The sequence below is a fragment of the Eutrema salsugineum genome, unplaced genomic scaffold (assembly GCF_000478725.1).
Source record: "Eutrema salsugineum unplaced genomic scaffold, Eutsalg1_0 scaffold_2, whole genome shotgun sequence".
NCBI classification, from domain to species: Eukaryota; Viridiplantae; Streptophyta; class Magnoliopsida; order Brassicales; family Brassicaceae; genus Eutrema; species Eutrema salsugineum.
The window spans coordinates 12,142,500-12,164,411 of record NW_006256829.1 but is presented as its reverse complement, the minus strand read 5'-3'; the positions used below and the strand labels follow the sequence as shown (position 1 = coordinate 12,164,411).

The window sequence follows — 21,912 nt, the reverse complement described above, 5'->3', positions numbered from 1 at the left end:
AAAAAGAAACTGAATCAAACACGAAGAGCGTAAAAATATTGAAAAACTTGGTTAACCACAATATTACCAAATACTGTATCATGCTTACACCAAAAAAGAAAAAAAACACAATATGTGTAAAGACAAAGGTAAAATATAGTGGTCATCGTCATCAAGTATTTTTGGATTTTATATAGACTCGATTCGAAAATTATTGGTTCGATTCTCAAGTTCATTTTGGTTTTGGATTAAATAAGTAAAGTTTCATATTGATACGTATCGAAATGTCTTTTTTTTTCTTCCAATTATCGATTCATGTAGTTTGCATCAAATTTTGGTCGATTCTGTTTATAATATAATTCGATTCAGTTCGGTAATTAATTCAGTTAAGAGATACCTATTATAAATGTCTTTGATAGTTATACTCTTTCCTTGCTCCAACTGTGCTATTAGTCTTAGAAGATTCAAGCTAAGAAAATTAGAACCAATACCATTACTAAATCCCTTTCCAACGACTTAGTTTTTCTTATTTCATTGATTAAGTTTCTCATCAAGAAATGCTCTAATTATATGTATCATGTAAGCTGAACTTTTTTTAAAAAAATATCTAACATGAATACATGATACTATCAAAAAGCTACATAAAACTAATGAGAACAGAAACTTCTTGATTATTCAATAATATTTATCGTATTATGCAATTATAATATGATAATATAATATCATGCAAGAGTTGTCAATAGCTTCATCAATCTTTTGAGTATTATTGTAAAAACCCTCAAATTAACGATAACAATAGTTATAAAACATAATAACATGTTTCAAATATCATTGTTTTAGAGTATCAACAGGTCCCCCAACGAACTTATATCTAAGATAGCAAAAAAAAAAAAAAAAAAAAACGAAGAACACGGAAATAAATAAATAAATTAGAATGACAAAAATATACATTTACTCCACAGAAAAAGAAGAAGAGTTCAGCTCTCTCACGTTCTGAGTTTTGTGCTTAAAGTTACGCTCGTGTTCTTTCCATGACAAAAGTATATTTGGCCCATTACATAGTTCAATTTTCCTTTTGTCTCTACTTTGAAAAATAAGTTGTGTATGTGTTTATATTATGTAGACCCCAAAGGTTTTAACCTCAAAAGCTTTGACTTGAAAAGCTGTTTCTTTCGTGAATTTCAAAAATTTCGACCTTCTTTCACTTTAAAGTTTGAAGAACAGTTTGCTTTATAAACTTTTGTTTTGTTTTAACACTTTGTTTTTAGCTTTAATACAAGTGAGAATCAAAACATTCGTTTTAAACTATTAATAAGTTATTGATTAGCCTAACTATGTTTTCATACGTTTTTTTAAAAAGAACTTTATCAGCTTTGCTTTTCTGTATTTTGATTCAATTTAAGACTCTACACTTGTTCTGGTTTTGTTGTTTTCAATGCAGCAAACTGGAAATGTATAACCGACAAACTAAAAGAATGCAGTTCCGTTCGTTCCATTAGGTTGTTTTTTGTTAGTATAATTAAACGCACTTGTTTTTAGATTTTAGTTTATGTTTGGCTGTAGTTAAACACTTAAACTATATAATAGTTGGTGAAAAGAGAAGAAAAGGATTCAAAGGATAGCGTTGAGCTATACCGACTAAAAGTGCTTATACCTAAAAATGACTCATAGAATAATCCAAAAGATATGCCTATTGATAACTAAATCCACGGAATCGTCATGGAATGTGTGTTTGCATCATCACATCTAATATTATTGTTTATTAGGTATTGAACGGAAATTTTATGTTTTGGGGTCTAAAAAGGTGATAATGAAAAGAAAATTAATAACATAAAAGAAACGTTGAAGATATAATTCAATATTAACTTAAAAATGTACACTGTGCTGCATGCCTTCATTAAAGATAAAACCTTAGTGGTTTCCACGACTATCATTAGGTTATTTATAATAATAGATGTACATAATGAACGTTACGTAGACTTACATTTATTTACCAATGAGCTTACTCAAGTTCCTCATTCTTGTAAAACATATAAATTTGAATTCTTTATGTTTCTTTTTCTTTTTTTCTATATGCGTTTTTATATTTTAAAACCACTAGTTCTTCATTTCTAATTACCACCGACAATTCACTGCTAGTCTAAACTAACATATTCCTGTTGTTCCTTTTGATTTGTTGTTATTATTGTTTTCTTTGAGTTCTATAGTTTCTTGAGTGATCACCGATCAGAACATAATAGCTTGGAGATCTAGAAGGAACATGAGACTTCTTATGGAGAAACAGAATATTATTACAATTAGAACGTCTCCATAAACAAAACAAAAAAACTATCCAATTATTTCAGTTTGTTTTGTTTTCCACCATTTAGGCCCATCAACCCAACAAGGCTAATGAAGGACTCGCAAGCCTAGTAAGAGATGTTTACTTTTCTTTGTATTGAATTTGAAATATGTACCTAACTATGAATATGAATGTGCATATGAGTGAGTAACAAAGTTTATAGATATACACAGATAGTAAAATGTTTTGGTAAAGCTACAAAACTAGTATAGCGTAAAAGCCCATAGGCCACGAGAGGCTTCATCGTCTGGATCACTTTCATCATCAGACGAACTCATTGTCCCCAGTAAAAAGTTAGCAACCTGTGAAGATTCATTCACTTTCATCAGACGAACTCATTTGTCTCCAGTAAATAGTGAACAACTTGTGAAGAAACAAAAGCAGATAGATAACTTGCTCGACAAGTACCAAAAAAAAACGTGACAAAAACGAAGTAACAAAGACCACCGAGAAACATTTCATAAAAATTTCTTAAAAAGAGGAAAAAGCTTACCTGGCGAGTTGACATGAGTTCGAGTGGCTCGTTGTCTGATTTCAACCGACATTGTTTGTTCGGACATCTCAAGTTTTCGTGCCAAACAACGGAGTCACAGTAACAACAGTATCCCCGACCAGATCTTAAATCCTTTGATGAATTATCCCCTGCAAGGTTACGCCAGATTGCATAAAGAAAGCGGATTTTTTTGAAAGAGAGAAGATGAAACAGTGGACAAAAAAAGCCCTTACCGATATATGCGTTCTTAAAGGCTTCTCTCCAGCTAACACCAGACTGAATACGAATCAAGGCTTTGTGATTGAAGTGAATGTCATATTGTAATCGCCACAGAGAGTCTTCACACGTTGCTTGGTTCCATGAGCTACACAAAAAGAGACAAAACAAAACAGATATGTAGAGGGGAAAGAAGACAGCCTAAGCAAAAGACTCTGCAATGTGGAAATATATTAGGAGGAAGTAGTACCGAGACACTTGAGATGAGGAAAGTAAGGACGATACATCGAGGAAGCTGAAGATGTGAATAAGAATATCTTGTGGAAGTGAAGGTAAATCTGGAAAAAAATGGATTCGCACGTAGTGAAGGATTATCTCGAGGCTATTAGAGAAGAGATTTGCAGAAAACTTAACTAGAAAACATACCTATATCTTCCTCGTGGCTTTTACTGCGTCTCTTCAGTGCTACTTTTGTCTTCTTGAATTCTACAATGGCTAAGTTCTTCTTCTGTTTGGGGAGCACGGCTTCCACGCTCTTCAGGAGAAGGTTAGCAGCTGAAACAGCAGCTGATGTCTTCATGCTAATTGAAAGAAAAAAAAGATACAGAATCTGAAAAGTATTAGACTTGAGAAGATAATTTCCCATGAAGCTGCAAGATAATTCAAGAGTCCAGGAGATTTGTGCTATAAGAATAATGTGGTCTTGACAAGTAGTCTCATGTCAAAGAAAGTGTTTGATTGTTCCAATCGAAAAAACTTGCCTTTACGTTTACATTATGAAACAGAACACTCCAGCTTTTGTAACAAAAAAAAAAATCTTTCGCAAATTGACAAAGCAAAAGCGAAATGTAAACTCAAACGCGAAGAATCAGCCAAGCACATAATCTATTAGACTTAATCCTCTGCATCATCCTGGGTATAATCTGAGAAAGTTCCCAACTTTGATGATTAAAATTATCTGCTAATGTTCAGCAAAAAAAAAAAAAAAAAACAACTTTCTACTTTTTTTTAACAATAACATTTTTTTTTTGTGTGGCAAACTATATATATGCAAACACAAAGAATCAAAGCTATTCGATTCAAAGATGAAACCACTACTACTTTAGCCAAAGTTCTCTGCTTCATGGTTCGTTGAAAGTTCACAACTTTGCTATTTAAATTTTTCGATTTTGTTTTCAGGATTTACATAAGCGGATGATGAAGCAGCCATTAGAATTAGATTACCAACCCTACAAGTTAGGCTACAACAATTGAACAAAATCTCAACCGCCAACATCCCTAATCTTCTCAAATCATAGTTTGTAAGAAATAATTACATCAAATAAACCCCCAGAAGCGATAGATTCAATCCTCGTAAAATCCTACATACCATCAATCAAGATGAGTATCATGTAGAAACAACCAATTCGAATTTCGAATTTCTAATAGAAAAACTTACTCAGGAAGAAGGCGAAAAGCGGAGAGAGTATCTCGAAAGATCAAAGCTTTGAGATTTTTGGGTAATTGAGAGTAACCCAGATTTAAAATGGAGCTCAGTTCATTGCAAGCAACTGGGTAATGATGATTATTCGAGAGAGCTTCTCCTACCATTAGATTTTGGTATCTTCTCATTATTTTTCTGGGATCAGACATCGTCTAAGGTTTGATCTATCCGAGTTTTTGTTTGTGTTCCTGCTTATTCTGTGTTTTCGCTACTTTTTTAAAATTGTCATCAAACCGGAATCGGTATGGTATAGATCGGTTCCAATTTATGGAAATATTGTGTACGTAATTACATTTGAAAACCTTAAATAAATTGGTTCCTATTTATGGAAATAACTACGAGAATTTTGGTTTTTGAATTTGCTGTAAAATACATCTATTATATTAAAACAGAAGCACATTTATTCCTTGCTTCCAAACACTCCTAATTTTTTTTAAGTATTTAAAAATAATTTTAATAACTATTTATATTTAATTTCGAAAATTAGTTATTAATTTAAATATTCTTAGAATTCCTTAAATATAGGTAATTTAGATTTAATTTGATTTGATTAAAAATAATAAATCAGATATTAATTTAGATTTGATTTAAAGATTCTAATTTAAATAATTTCTATACTATTAAACATTTTTATCAAAAATATAAAACATAATTCACATATAAAAAATAATGGTCATATTTGAAATATAAAATATTTATAATGATGTAAATTATATGATATTTATGTTGCTTATATAATATATTTACGATTATGATTTATTTACAAATTAATAATAAAATAATAGGTAAAATTTAAATATATAATTTAAATATTAAAAATATATTTTTTAAAATTCATAGAACTAAAAATATATAAAAAAAACCGGGTTAAAAATATTTTGGTAACTAAAATCACTAATTTTGAATTTTATATGTATATCAAAAATATTTTTTTCATACAAAATCAAAACATAAAAAATTAAAAATTATTGCGTACACTATAATGTGATTTGAAAAACCAGTTGTACACTCTTTTCGTTGATTAAATTTTAGAAAACTATAAGGCTAAATAATACTGTTAATACATCTCAAATTTTTAACAAATATTTATATTATACGGTAATATAAACGGAAAAGTTAAAATTATGTTTTTATAATAGTTTATCTTGAATTATTATTAGCGGACGGGTTAAAATTATATTTTTATAATCATAATTAATTTTAATACTATAAAAATATATCTAAACACAAAAATCAATATTTTCACTTATTAAAAAATATATTTATAAAAATAATTATATCTAAACTCAAAAACCCAAATTATATTACAAAATTCGTTAAACAATAAAAAATATTCTCGTGCGGATGCACGGGGTTAGAATCTAGTTATTTGTTTAAAAAACTAACTTAAATGGTGAATAACTTTATATCCATGTGTTATAACAAAAACTAGTTGATTACCCTTATTCGAATATGTAAATATAATATATATATATATATATATATATATAAATACAACTATAAAATGTTAGCTGATATTGTAAATATATATGATAATTATGCAATTATAAATAATGATCAAAAGTCATATTTATTTTATAATATAATTGCATAAATGTTAGATAATTATTGATTTTCTAATTAATTTTAGTAATATTTATATATAAATAAAATTATACATTAAAATACTAAATTAGATTAATATGTTCTATCTAACCGATCTAAAATCAAGATACTTTGCTTTGATATAAAAAACGTGAATTATAATATAAATAAAAAAATTTAGATAATATTATTATTATTAAATAGATAATATAATTATTTTTAATAAAATTAAGATTAAAGAAAGATGATATAAGAAAATAATGTTTAGTAACATAAGTAATATTATGTATTAAATTTTTATAAACATGTTGATAAGAAATAGAAAGAGAGAGAGAATATTTTTACAAATTAAATGTTTGAATATTAAATATATATTTGATATAAACTAATCTTTAACCAAATTAATATTAATAGCATATGATGTAATTAATCTAGTAAGTTAAGTCTAATTTCAAAAAATCTTTGAGAAGGTCTCTGAGATTGAGATATCAGCATGACAAAATTGTTAATATAACACATGATATAAATACTTTTTTCTTAAGTGTCCTTCTCAAATAATAATAGAAAATATACATAATTTTAAATGAGACCTTTGCATTTTGTTTTGACAGCAACAAACTTGTAACAAAAAAAATAAACAACTAATGAAACTTTGTTATATACAATAATACAATCTTAAATCAAATTCCAGTTTAACATTTCCGAGTTAAAAAATTAATTTCTAGAATTAATTCACTGCACATTCTGAAAAATTTTCGTCTAATTAGTCCCTATTTAAAAGGTGTACAAATTTAGAAGTTCCTAGTTCCTAAATCTCAACATCTATTTCACTATATACAATTTCTTATAAAAAAAAAACAATCTCAACATCTACCAGCAATTGACCAACCAAGAAAATATTTATATAAATATGTTTACTACATACATTAACTACACATTCACAATGACATAAATATGAACATAGGAAAAAAAATCACAGTTTGAGAAAAACTAAAAAAAAAGCCCAAAAATGAAAGAGAAGAAGACGGACCTAGAAAAGTAATCTGAAAATAGAATAGCCTATCAAGTAAAAGAAGACTCTTTGTTTTGGCGTGCCAAATACCAAACGGGTCTGTTTGATATCTTGTGCACTAAGAAACTAAACATACATTCACATTTTGTAGGGTTTTTCATTTTTCAGAGGAAGTAAGTGAGCTGTTCCTTTTTCCTTGACCCTCCTTCTCCATACAAGTCGTTCCATTGCTTCAGCTCATTCATTCCTGATCCTTCTGATGCAAAACTCGCAGCTACCTGCAAAAACACAAACAACAGATCTTAGAGTTAGGTTTTTTTTTCCTCGTCTTTTCTTGTCAAAATGAGAAAAGATGTTAGACCTGGTTTTTAGCTTGTCTCATGTCTTCCATGTTCAAAGGTCTCAAAGTAATGACTCTCTCCTCAGAAGCTTCTTCTTTTTCTTCTTCCTTTGCTTCTTCCGTGCTTTTTCCTGCTTCTTCTCTCTTCTTGCTCTCCTTAATTAACCACCAAGAAAGTTTCAGAAATGTGCAGAGAATTCGATTCGACAAAGAGGGTAAAAGAGGGTCTTAAATAAGTATTGTACCTGATCTTTCAGTCTTTCTTGTTGAATCAGCTCTCTAACTGGTCTATACGCAGCTGTAATGCATAAGTTCTGTTGCACAAATGTTTAACAAACAGTCAGTTTCCAAATACCAAAATTTTTCACACAAAGAGTTTTGAGTTCTTGTTAGAGACAACAAAAAAACCTTGAGATCACTTCCACTGTAGCCTTCTGTCATCTGTCCAAGCTCATGAAAATCAAGATTCTCTGTTTTCTCTTTTGACAACAAAGTTCTCAGGATCTTCTCCCTACTCTCAATTGAAGGAAGTGCCACCATTATTCTGTAATTCCAACACAAAACTAAATCAGTCACAATAATAGCCTTCATACAAGACTGTTTAGAGCTTTTGCAGTTTTACCAAAATTGCTTTAGTACCTTCGCTCAAACCTCCTAATGATAGCTTCGTCAAGGTCAAACGGTCTGTTAGTCGCTGCAAGAACAAGAATCCTTTCACCAGGTTTGGTCATTAGTCCATCCCAATGCGTCATAAACTCATTCTTGATCTTCCTCATAGCTTCATGCTCTCCAACTCTAGTCCTTTGCCCCAACATACTATCCACTTCATCCACAAATATAATCGTTGGAGATACTTTAGCTGCTAAAGTAAACAAAGCTCTCACGTTCTTCTCATCTTCTCCAAACCATTTCGAAGTTATTGTAGACATGGAGACATTGATGAAGCTAGCTCCAGCTTCGTTTGCAATTGCTTTTGCAAGCATTGTTTTGCCAGTGCCAGGTGGACCAAATAGTAGGATTCCTCTACATGGCTTGAGAAGACCGCCTTTGAAGAGATCCGGTCTTCTAAGTGGAAGCATCACAAGTTCTTGAAGCGAGTCTTTTGTTTCGTCTAAAGAACCAATATCTGCAAATGTCACACCAATCTCGTTTGCTGGTATAACCTCTGGTCTTATACGCTTCTCAAACTCATTATCAGGAACAACCTCAGGTGCTTTTGGAGGCAATGCATTGTCATTCTTGTTTGAAGGGAGCGATTTCTCCAAGTCGTTTTTGTTTTCAAGAGAAGATGATTCGGATTTTGACTCGCTCTTTGAACATACTTCTCCTCCTTTTCGCTTATAGTCTGTGTTTGTGTCTAGCTTCAAGGAGTCTTCAAATGTTCTGCTTCCTCCTTCTTGGAATATACTTAGTCCATGTGACAAGCTGTTGGAAGATCATAATTAAATCAGTTAATTAGCTGGAAAATCAGCGAATAAAGAAACCGATTCTAATACTTACCTTTTGGAAGATATAACAAGCTTTCCATTTCTGTATTCCGGTTCTTTGGTGTGTATCAAATGATAAGAGATTGCAGAAACCACAATCTCCTCAATGTGGTTACTCAAACACATTGTATCTGCGTGGCATATTGAAGCTAAGTCATCGCATTGGATATCATTAGCAGCAAGAACCTCTGTGATGTGGTTCTTGTTGTCTTGAAACTGAATCATCTTCATGTCATCTTCTAATCGATTTTTCCAGCTCATGAGCTGAGATTCATCCTCCGGTGGTCTGATCTCGATGTTGTAAGGAAACAGAGCGGAAATGTCTTCCCCTACCTCTTGGCAATCATCTTCTGGTTCTAATACTCTTGAGCCAAGAATCAAGACTGGGCCAGAGAGCTTGTTCAACAGCCTCTGGAACAACTTGTAGAATCTTTCTGACTCAAGAAGCTTCCCAACGTCCCTTAGGTATATTATTAGCGGATTTGTTTCCGAGACAGAGACCAAAACCTGCAGAAAAAGACAACAATTGTGATAAAAAACCATTGTAACAATGTAGAATACTAGTGAAGAGGTTTAAGCATTTTACCTTGTAAAGTGACTGCAGGAAAAGTTTTTCATCGAAGCATAGATTTGTGCTGCGTTTGCTGGAAGCTAGAAGCCATTAAAAGTCATATATGAAGCAGAGAGAAGTAAGAACCTGAAGCTGAATACAATATGTTAAAAGAATATATTATAATAATCAGTTTCCAAACCTGAAACAGAACTTGAAGAGCGGGAGGATATGCTACTGATATCAGAAGCAGCAGAAGCATTTCTTTTGTGTCTTGGAGGACGATTAGAGCTATCAAAACTCCTGGAATTTAAAGGAAGTAATGAGCTCACAAAGACCAAATAAGACCGATAAAACTAACACAAGGAAACAGAGACAAACCTTGATTTAAGATCATTTCCACTAGTGTGTCGACGCAATGTCCCTAATATTTACAAGAAATCTAACTCTTTAGCTCAACAATGAAGTACTAAAAAGAAAAAGTAGTGAGTTTTGTTTCTTTTTTACCTCTTGGTTCAACTTCGCGTTGAGAGAGCATAGAGAATGAACCCATCAAACTCGACATTTTGTCTAATGTTAACTCAGAAATAGACCTCTTTTGAAACTATATAAAGAGAGCATAAAAAAACAGAGTCATTACTCTGATAGCATAACAAAGCATAGATAGGACTAGAAGTAACTTACAGGTTCCTTCTTGGTGCATCCATATTTACTTTGTATCTGTTCCCAATAATAGAGAAAGCCTATGAGCTATTCTGTTTTATTGTGAGTAATACTATAAAAAAAGCTATATGCATTGATTGATTAATTGATATTTACCTTAATAGAGAAATCAGTAATATCTAAAAGCAAAAGCTTTGATTCAAAGTAATGAGACAAAGCTTTTGCAAGCATTTGCTGATAGAATTCTGCAGGTCCGGAGAGTAGAATGGCTTTACTTGCAGGTGCAAGATTCCGAGTGTGCTTTGAGATATCAAACTCTTTTAGATGAACATAAGCTGCACTTGTCAATAATACTCGAGTTCTCTCGCTGCCATCAAACAATAATAATCAAAGGCATGATTAAGTATTAAGTTAAAAAATGTAGACATTTATATCAGCCAAATGCATAATTTAGAATCAAAAGTTCATGTTTTTTATTTTTCACATAGAAGATGCAGTTCGGAATCTTATCATAGAAGAATTGATTTTTGATACTGTTGTATTCAATTTCATCACATTCTTAGAAATGCAAGAACTTGGTATATTACAGACTGGATTCAATAGTATGGAGTACCAGATTGTGAGATCATAAGTGGTAAGCATAATTATAAAAGAAAATAAATAATGAAAAGGGTTTTTAACAAAATTAGTAGAATCACATGTAAGAATCTTTCTATTCTCACTGTCTCAATTTTGCCAAATCATCCACATGCTTCTTGTGCAACTAACCTACCCCACTTTCCATCATTTTCTTTCGTCTCTTTCTAGCTATTTTTTTCTCGGGAAAAAGAAAAAGCAAACTTTTAATTCATAGAACTTCCCATCTCTACATTCTCTGAATCTAGATACCCAGAGATTCTAAGATCCTTTCACCACCAAACAAAAAATAAAGAGATGGTAAATCTAATCCTTACAAATTTGAAAGAAATTAAACTAAAAATCACTCTAAAGATTCAATATTTTTGACAGCTGGAAGAAGTAAATTATATTCAACTCAACTTGCCAAGTTGTCACAATTTCAATCACACTCTTATCTAAAAAATCCATAGATCTGAAAGAACATTGAAATTTTCTTGATTGAGCTCAAGATTAGCTCATTCACATCATAGTATGAATAAATTATTATCATAATCAAATCTGAAAACACACAAAGAACAGAAAAACAGAGGAGCTTTATTTTTTTCGAAGAGAAACAGAGGAGTTTTTATTTTAGTTTTTTTTTGTAACAAGAGTTTTTATTTTAGTTACCTTAAGAAATACGGAAACTCATCAAAGGTGACAGTACTCTCTCTGCCATCAACAATCTGTCTCACCAACTCTTGTTCAATCTGTTCTCCGGTTAGTCCATCTTCTACGGAACCCAACCCGTTTGCCCATCGACCCAAACTCTGACCCGAAGCCAACCCGATCCCTAATCCAACACCAACCCCTAAAGCTGATAACAATACGCTCTTCTGCTCCATTTTTTTTTTATCACAAATCAGAACAAAACCCTCGATTCTAAATCACACGATCTAGGAGTGATTCAACGAGCATTCCTCGGAAATATTAAAAAAATGGAATTTTTTTGTTTGTGTCAAAATTAATATCTTCTTTTACTTGGGGGGTAAAATAAGATTTTAGGTGGAGGATAGAGAAGAAGAAGAAGAAGAAGAAGAAGGGTTTGACGGGTGTGGAGAAGATGGGATCTCTCTATTTATAGCGACGTTTGGGTTAGTCTTATGGACGTTAACCCTTTCCCGGGAAAAAGCAAACTCAGATGGAAACATTTCTGAGAAATATATTTAAATATTAAAAAACAGAAATTTACTTGTTATTTAATTAGTTAAGTTTTTTTCTGTCAGTGGGAAAAAATTAAAAAATTTAAAGAATTTTTTTTAACCGGTAACCGGATTCTTTGATTTTCTAAGTTTTCACGTACTTTTCTTAACTTTTTTTTTCTCTCTTTCAAAATCGGTCTTTTTGGTCGGTCTTCCCTTTTCTTAAAACATAAAGTGAATAAAAGTTTGGTAGTGTTTTACCAGATGACCTGCTTCTCCCGGTTATCGATTACTCAAAATCCTTTTCTTGAAATCTTTCGTTTAGTTTCTATTGGAACTGAAACTACATAATATGGACATGGTATAGTGTATTTATGTGGTCCAAGCATGAGAACAATGTAGCAATAGTTTTTGAAAAGTGTTCAATGTAGCCATAGTTCTGTGGTGAATTATCAAAGTCATGCATGTGAGGACTTTGCAAGTAAATCATACATATGCTAATTTGTACCACAATTCACATGTCTCAATAAGCGTGAACGATCAAAATCATCTCACAAGTTTTGGAAGAATTTTCAATGAAAGGGAATGGTCTCAATTAAGACATGAAGTACTTCTTCATATATAGTTTACATATATCTCTCATCTCTATTATATTTGTTACTGGTTGTTTCGTTTTGGCAAAAGATATAAAGTACAAGATAGTTGAAAAAGAAGTTTGAAGAATATGGTTTATATATCATGGGTTAACGAAAATATATGAAAAGAGATGTAAAACTAGTAAAATAATGATTCTACGAATATGGCAGAGTCAACGTAGCACAATAAAAACCACACAAGTCGTGGAGTGTATGATTTGTCAAAATGATAAGATTACTTGCATAATTAGTGATATAATATCTCTGTATGTAAGATAATTATGTGTTGTCATATTTAGATTTGAAGATTTCTGCGTGCAGCTAAAGCTTAGATATCTCCAAAATCAAATGGAAAGTGTAGGGGAATGACAAGAACATTAAAATTAAAATTCACATTTTCAATAAAATATATCAGTTCTAAACACTACTAGTTCTTAAACGTTTTTACCAAAATTTAATATTTTATAAAAATGTCATTTGGGTTAGGAACAATTTTTTTTTTTTCCATTTAAGCTAGTTACTTTTACTAAATAAGTTAACCTGTGTAATATCCAAAAATAGATGTAATTCGATAGTATTTAGTGTTCGAATGTTATGTATTATATATGTATCTCTCTTTTATCCCCTCTTTGTTGACTGAGATGTGAAATTCTTGCTTAATTGGAGGTTCTGAATATTCTTTTTTCTTTGTAGAATCTATCATCTCATTGGCATGTGATTTCAGAGGTCCCTTTTCGTATTAATTAGATTCCTTAGTCTCGAACGCAAACGCAGTCTTTTTCATGCTTAACTTTACTCTTTCTTGTCTACCTTGTAGTAACTGAAAAGTAAAAGTTATAGCCAAACACGTGTTTTTCCAATACAATAACATTCCTACTTAGTTTTTTTTTTGAGAGATTATCATTATATAACAGAAAATTGTTTCAAATTAGCAGTGAAAGTTTATTTAACGAATAAGTAATATTTCATCTTCCGTCCCAATGACACAAGTTACTGAACGACTTATTATTTCGCTCTCTAAAATCAAATTTTCTGGTAGGGAGAGATATTTTGGATGGTTTGCTTGCTACCTGTAGCTTATCAGGCGGCATGATATCGACATATTATTTTAAAGTTATCAAGTTGTATTTTATTTGTTTTGTTTTAACAATTGTATGATATTTTCATTTAGTAAGTTATCATTAATTAAACTGTTATCTCTTATAAATTACCATATATTATTTCTCATCATTTCTAATCGCGTACCATCTTTTTTTAATAGGCGGTGGCTAGGCGGGTGATAGGAGACTAGCGCCTAGGCGGATTAGTCGGAGACTATACGGAGTCTAGACATTAGCAAATTTTTTATTAATTTTTATAAATTTTCTATCTATATATCATATTTTTAAAAAAGTTTTAATTATTTTCTTAAAAATTATTTTATCAAAATTTATGTTTGAATAAAAAAGTAAAAAAAATTGATAAAAAAAAATATAAAATAAAGTTCAACAAAAAAATCAAACTAAAAATCATCAAATTTTTCAAACTAAAATAAGTTTTAATCTAAAAACTTTAGAGATGTAAAGCAAAATGAAATCTATCTAACTTATTCTTCAAACACATCCATATCAACCACCTACTCATTTTCAGACTCAAATTCAAGACCAAAATCAATAGCTATATCATTTTCATCGTCGGAATCAATATTTCTTCTAGGCTCATCGTTAAAATTAAAAGTTGAAACTTGAAACAGAGCACAAACAAAGTAAACAAAGATGAAAAGACAAATTAAGAGAATACAATATAGTTATATAATATATACAGATAGATAAAGAGAAGATTAAACAAATTTGTAGAGTTCAGCAATAAAGAATAATGATCGCCTCTTGTAGTTTATGAATGTGAAGTAGTGGGGAGGAACGAGGATGATTATATTAAGTTATTAACCCTAATCCACATTTCAAATCTTTTTTTTTCTGTAAACCGATGTTGGTTTACTATCCAAAACCGTAAAAATTGACTGAAAAAAAGATAAAAATAATTAGTTGATTTGGCTGATTTTACCGATTTGGTCCGATTTTTTCGATTTTTTCCGACTTGGTCCGATTTTTTACTAAATCGGATTTGCTTCACTGATTTTATGAAAATCGGGTCGGTTAACCCCGACTAGCCGTCTAGCGGCCGCCTAGTCACCGACTAAACCGATTTTTTAACACTGGTAACGATGATGCTCGTCTCGTCGAAAATAGTAATACAGATATTTTACATGCAGAGAGAGAGAGATGCATGTATATATATATGTATAATATAGAATATTCGTGTGTAGTTGCTTTAGAAGGCAGCACATGGATGGAGATTGAGTTATAATAAAAGGTTAATTGCGGGCTAATTCCACTTTGCATTTTTTGTTGTTTCCTTCAAAAACAACTAACAAAATGAATCGCTTTACACGCCATTTTCATCTTTTAGAGGCGGCTTTAAACGATAAAACAATTAAATAATCAAATAAAAAGTATATATATGATAATCAAATAAAAAAAGTATATATATATATATATAATAATTCATATGCTTTATTTATTTATTTATTCTTGTGACTAATTACAGCACTAATTAGTGCATAAAAATGATGCCAAATCATTGCACTTCTACGCATAATACTACATATATCACATATAATCAAGTAATCAACTGCTAAGAAAAGTTCTTAGTCTACCAGACACAAAAGCCACAACTATCCATGTATATATAACTAATTTGATATGATTAGAATTTTGCAGTTTTAGGTTGAAATTTTAAATTTAAATATACCGGTAAAAAAGTTCCAACAAATTAATGGAAACAAGTTGCGCATACATGTCTTTTTCTTCTTTCTAATGCAGCTGAATTACCCATCTGTTAACTGTTTGTTGGTAATTGTAAACAAAATGCGACTTTTTTTTATAAACAATGATTACCACATTTCATCATAACAAGAAAATATGTATATGCAGTAGCTATTTTTATATATATATATATATATATATATAAATATAGTGGAGTTTCATGTTTATCTAGCTACATCATCTCGAATTCTCCGTACAGACAATTAGGTATATCGAAATTATTGTTAATTACTCTAAATCACTACTAACTTTTATTAAATTAGGTCACTAAAATAATAATGGAAGAGCCACTAAATTAATTTTCTACATAACGAACTATATTTACACCAACATAGTAGATTTGCAGAAGATGTAAGCTAAATAATACATTACAAGATTACATGAGGTGTAAGCCACATAGCAAATCACATGAGGTGTAAGCTTTATATATCAGATCGTAGGAGCAATTTATGTAGCATATTGAAGATTGCCGATTATGGTAATTTCTATATGGATTAATTGCAACTATTAACTTAATGTCTCTACATGGACATAAACGAGCAAATCCAAATACGATTAGGATTAACTAGATGTTACCTATGAAAAATCTTGTTACTTATACTTATAATGTATTTTTAAACTGTTTGTCTTCATTAATAAATTAGTCTTTTTGGATAGCCAACACGTCAGTAAATACCATTAAATTTTCTGTTTTTTTGGGGGTAAAAGCCATTAAATTTATGTTGCATTCTATATGTTCATAACTTCACACTTATTATAACATAAAAATATAATATCAATCCACATATTGGAGAAACAGTTTTTTATGGTTTTTTGTAAAAAAAAAGTCATAGTCGTTTACTAAATTAATGACACTCTTACAATATAGTTATCTACCTAATTGGCCATATCGAATTATAAATCATATTACATAAATTTCCTAGCTATGTTATCATATAGTAGAAAAAAATGAGTTATATCAACTTTAGTTCTTTTGGAAGAGTAACTGAACAAAGTGTTGCATAGGTTTCCCCAGAATTTTCTCAAAAGAAGAGTTTAATTTTATTAAAAATTCTAATTAATAATTAGTCAGGAATTTCGTTCGAGTTAGGTGAAAATATTGAGAACCATTGATTTTGTTTGTGCTGTATTATATGCTTTACACTAATATGAGTATATGACAATATATATTCGTCTTTATAAAAAAACACATATGACAATATATAATATTATAATGCTATATAATACTATATTTGTGGCCTACGAGAAAACTAGCCTTGACCTGGATGACAATTGGCATGTTTCTTCGTGCTTTATTCTAATTTAAAGCACCAATCAATTATTCACATTGTGAAAAAAAAAAAATCAATTATTCACATCTAAGTTTCCTGATTTTAAAATATAAACTTAAATCCCACCAAATGTACCACAGGAGAAAAAACCTATATTATGTATTAATAGTTTTCCCTGACATTTTTTAGTATAATACATTTTCTGTAAGAAATGATTACACATTTTAAGATACGATTTACGAAGTAAACATAGTAAGGCTAGCTGAAGTGATTTTCCATTTTAAAAAACCTGTTTCGGGTTCAGAAAATGGGTTCAAGTGGGATACACATCGTATGGTCAATGTTACTTATTTCTAATTCATGTCAATTTGTCTGTTGTGACAAGTGGGATACACACTTTGAATTGCTTTCAGTTATGTTAACAATTGTGGTTTCTTTTGAATTCAGTATTAAAATATTATGTATCCTTTTTAGCATGTAAAGTTAAGATTTTGTGTGTTTTTGTGTGTATGTGTGTGTGGATCTTTAACTTAAAATATGATCACATGCCAAAAAGCTGTTGAAAACAAGAACAGAAAAAGGGTCGAAAAACTATTTTCTTTTTCCTCTTTAAATTCATATTGGATCTGGTATAAGTCTAATTGGTTTCTTTTGAGCATGAAGATTTTATTAAGAGTGATAACTAAGACAAAGAATCAACCATTAAATATTATATAAAAAAAGAAAACCAAAACTTAATTCTTAAACCTCTTATCTAGCAAATTATTTGAAGTTTTGAATCTGAGTGATGATTTGAGACTTCACATGTTCAGAATCCTTTAAAAATATTGATATACTATGAATTGAGTGGCTATTTTGTTCATTTAACTACAATATAATCTCTATAAATTAATACTTGATAAATTAATATTTCGATAAACTAATACATTTTTTAGTTTTAAATTAGTTTTTTGAACTGATTTTTATATCGATAAATTAATAACTCGATAAATTAATAAAATATTGCAGTTCCGACATTATTAATTTATAAATGTTTTACTGTATTTGAGCGGAATAATAGATCATATAGATGTATGTTCCTAGACGTTGCCTTTATTAAAATATATATTTTCTTTTTTGACATGCATTTGCTGAAAAATTCCATTTCTAGCATTTGTGACATAATTCCCAAATCAGCGTCATATGTTTTTTTTTTTCTTTCATTCTGAATCCAATCAATTTATTTTACGAAAAAATGTGATCTAAATATATGACTAAGACAAACAAGAAAAAAGTTTAACTTTGGATGACACGCAAAACGACTCAGCCTTTCTATTTGGCCACTAAAAGTCACAGTTTCCTTCGGTAATGCATCTCTTTGAACTTTATTCCCCACATTATTTTCTTGTTATACAATTTTTTTCGTACTTTTGCATTCTATTAAATTGACAAACTATATAATTTATAGGATGTTGATTATTTTTGACAAAAAAAATTTGTGTTTATTTTTAGTTTACATATTAAAAGTTATATTTATATGTAGAAAATAGTGTTTGATCTTTAACTAGAAAAATAGTGTTTGTTAAAAAAAACCTATAATACCAATCTCCTTTACATTGAATATTAGAACCGTGTAATTCTAAAAATAAAACCTCATGCAAAATAAAATACCAAAAAAGACTACAAAAACAACACAAAAAAAAATATTATCAAAAACAACCAGTGAAACACAAATACGCATTCAAGTCATGAAGACATTTCACTTTATATTTTAAAATTATAGAGTAAGATTGATATTCCATGAAATTCTCAATTTTGCAAGGTAAAGTGGAAGACTTGACGGTGAAAAAAAAGAAGTGAATCTTTTTCCATTTTAGTATAAATTAATTGCCCGTTTGATTTCCAATATATTCACAATGATAAGGTTTTCATTTTATTTCAGCATGTATACTTGTGCTATATAACAAATGAACCAGTTTTTGACATTATTTATGTTTTCAGTGGTTAAGTTGAAGAATTATGTACAATTCATTGGGGGTCTATCAGCCGATGAGCCGAACATAACTTGCCATGTCCTTTTATGTGAGAGTTCTTCTATTATGATTTTAAAATATAAAAGAATATTCTGCTATTCCACATATCCCAATTATCTAAAATAAAAGTTACAGAATTATATGGATTGCGTGGAACAATAATCTGTTGATTATTAGTTATTGACGTATATAATCCACTCGGATTCATTTTTTTTTTAATCCACCAAGGAGTTAGGCCATCATCCCGTTTTGCATTTGTACATATTAAGCCTAAGCGCTTACTAACTTTAATTCTATCAAATTTTAAGAAAACTTTTTTTCATATTTTTATTTGATAATTTTATAAGTCACATTTTATGTTTTTGTTTTTGGAAATTACAATAAAAATCTTATAATTCCAAAATACCACAAATGTTAGGTTAAGTACTAAATGAACTTTAGGAAGTGCGTGTAAACACTCAAGATATACATTAATCTTTATTCAAATTTTAATAACCCTTCATAAACCAAAGTTTGTTAAATACAGTAGTATTTTGAAACTAAAAAACTTGTTTAGGTTGTATAACTAAGATATTCTCAAATACACTAGTTCAGATTACAAGCCTAACTTTTCTGCTAAGTGTATTCGGTAACAGATCCGTGCGAGTCGCAGTCAAATTTCCTTGTTTTGACTTATCTAGTCTGCGCAGACTGTACTACATTATTCTTTCATCACTTGTTTCACGATGATTACCTACTCGGAGCTAGAACTCGTCAATGAGTTCATACTATATAATAAAGGAAAAATGCTAAAAAATATTTTATATATTTAATTTTTAGAAGAATTACACACGAACTTTTAGCGTTGCCATAAATCCACACAAACTATTTTTTGATGCATAAAAATGCATAAGTTTTCTAAAGTTTCATTTTTCCCACTCTAATTACACGGCCGTTAACAAACATAACAAAATCAATAAACATCGTTAATTTTTTGTACGAAAAAATCCTAAAAAATACATCAACTATTTAATTTTGCCAGAAACCCACACAAACTTTTTGCATTGCCTGAAATCCACACAGACTATTTTTTAAATCTATAAAAAACCACAAACTTTTTAAAATTCACTTTTCCCTCCTCAAGCTTCACGGTCATTATATAGACATAACAGAATCGAAAAACTGCATTAATTTTTCATAACACGTGTTAATTACTGTCAAATTAATATTATTATTACCTTTAAAAAGAAAAACCTAAACTCTAATTTTTTTCTCTCTCTATTTCAGAAATTGAGTGAAATCTGTTGAAATATGATTAATAGAGCAATAAATCATGTTTAGAACATATACATCATCTCCTCGAATTGCTCTTGTTAGTCTTATATATCACAACATACACTGTTTCTTACTCGATTTATACTACCAACCATATTTTTCAACCGATTTCACTCAATTTCTAAAAGAGAGAGAAAAATTAAGGTGTAGATTTTTATTCCCCAAATCGATTTGAAGATTTTATAAGGGTAACAATGATATCAATCCTAGAGTAGTTAGCACGTGTTACGAAAAATTAACATAACGACCGTGAAACTTGAGGAGGGAAAATGAAACTTTAAAAGTTTGGGTATTTTTATAAATTAAAAAATAGTCTGTGTGGATTTCTGGCAATGCAAATAGTTTGTGTAGATTTCCGGCAAAATTAAATAGTTAGGGTATCTTTAGTATTTTTTTTACAAAAAATTAACGCTGTTTATTGATTATGTTATGTCCGTTATCGGCCGTGATATCAGAGGGGGGAAAATAATTTTTTAAAAAACTTATGTATTTGTATGCATTGAAAAAATAATTTATGTGAGTTTCTGGCAACGCTAAAAATTTGTGTGTGATTCTTCTAAAAATTAAATAAATGAGATTTTTTTGGCATTTTTCCCTACATAATAAGGCTTGTTTAATTTAAGAATGTGCGATGAACGAAATGAGACTGAAGACCATATGTTTTTTGCATGTCCTTACTCATTCATGATATGGTCATATCTCACTAGTCATATGATTGAGTCCATACAACCCAGATTAGTTTGGCACTTCCAATCTCCAGCTTTAACGTGGTATTCATAAAACTAGCTTTCCAAAAAAAAGTTAGTTTACCACATCTAGAAAAAAATGAATGGAAGTTTATTAAAACAATTTTTTTGATAAATATAATTATTGATGTTTTATAACTGATATTAAAATTGTGCCCAATACAACCAAAATAATTTGTGTTTACTGAAAAACAGTGTTTTTTTTTTGTTGTGTGTGATTTCAGCTACTAAACTGCCGTTATATGAAAGTCTTTGTGTCACTGACTCATTGTATGTTTCGAATGTACATAATCACGTTTAACCCTAAGTTGGTCCATAACTATTTATCTTGAAAAAAGTCTCACTATGGTTCATAAATAAAATCATGATCAATTTAAATATTTGATTGATTATTTTCTGGATCCAGCTTCCGGAAGCCAGCTTGAGTTTCTTACATTTTGTCAGTGAATAATTCTGAACAAGATCAACAATTTTGATATCATTTTGATCAAGTGATTTTCTAATTTAAGCTTAAAAGTATATACTTCCAAAGAATATTGAGTTGTGATTGGACAAAGAAACAATGAGACAAAAAAAAAAGATTGAGACAAATACCAAACTACAGTTTGAAGAACAAAACACTTTTTCTTGCACTAACCTTTCAATATCGTGAAAGGACCAACTACCAAGCCAGTGAGAAGAACAGACATTTTGAGATCTCATTTCTTTTTGGGATACGCCTTATTGTCTTTGTCCAAATCGTAACTCAACATTACCTGGTTTTGGCCTTTAATTGGTTTCTCTTATTTTGTTTTATTCTTTTAACATTTTATTTCTATGTTATGCTTTACAAAAAGCGACAAATGCACTAAATATACTTAAGTTATTAATCTTAGATCTAACGTTAGAAAGACAAACGTTAATTCAAAACATAATTAAAGGGATAACGTAAAGGAAAGAAAGACAAACATAATTTTCCGAAAAAATCTGATAATTAAAGGGATATATACAATTTGTTTTTTTCGTTCTTGTACATAAGAGGAGAAAGATCATTTTGTTACTGATTTATTAGCTAAATTGTATAATAACATTTTTTGTTTTAAAAAAAAACGTAAACATAAATATTAAGAGTTTACAATTAAAG

The 21,912-nt window shown here is 29.9% G+C and overlaps 2 protein-coding genes across 2 annotated transcripts; both read right to left on the bottom strand.

Annotated features, from left to right (window-relative positions):
• Window positions 1-2,343: 2,343 nt before the first annotated feature.
• LOC18016425 (F-box protein At5g52880) lies at window positions 2,344-4,702 on the bottom strand. The gene is made up of 6 exons (XM_006401705.2): window positions 4,468-4,702; window positions 3,456-3,610; window positions 3,280-3,367; window positions 3,047-3,177; window positions 2,814-2,962; window positions 2,344-2,622 (listed from the first exon to the last, which is right to left on the bottom strand). Exons 1-6 carry the CDS (start codon window positions 4,659-4,661, stop codon window positions 2,524-2,526), a joined length of 816 nt encoding a protein of 271 aa, XP_006401768.2. The 5' UTR covers window positions 4,662-4,702; the 3' UTR covers window positions 2,344-2,523.
• Window positions 4,703-6,980: 2,278 nt separating this feature from the next.
• Window positions 6,981-11,811, bottom strand: LOC18016424. Its single transcript, XM_006401704.2, has 13 exons — window positions 11,436-11,811; window positions 10,305-10,515; window positions 10,170-10,205; window positions 9,993-10,089; window positions 9,867-9,909; window positions 9,688-9,788; window positions 9,522-9,586; window positions 8,949-9,442; window positions 8,088-8,873; window positions 7,857-7,992; window positions 7,694-7,762; window positions 7,470-7,604; window positions 6,981-7,386 (listed from the first exon to the last, which is right to left on the bottom strand). The coding sequence occupies exons 1-13, from the start codon at window positions 11,648-11,650 to the stop codon at window positions 7,273-7,275; spliced, it is 2,502 nt and encodes an 833-aa protein (XP_006401767.1). The 5' UTR covers window positions 11,651-11,811; the 3' UTR covers window positions 6,981-7,272.
• Window positions 11,812-21,912: the final 10,101 nt, after the last annotated feature.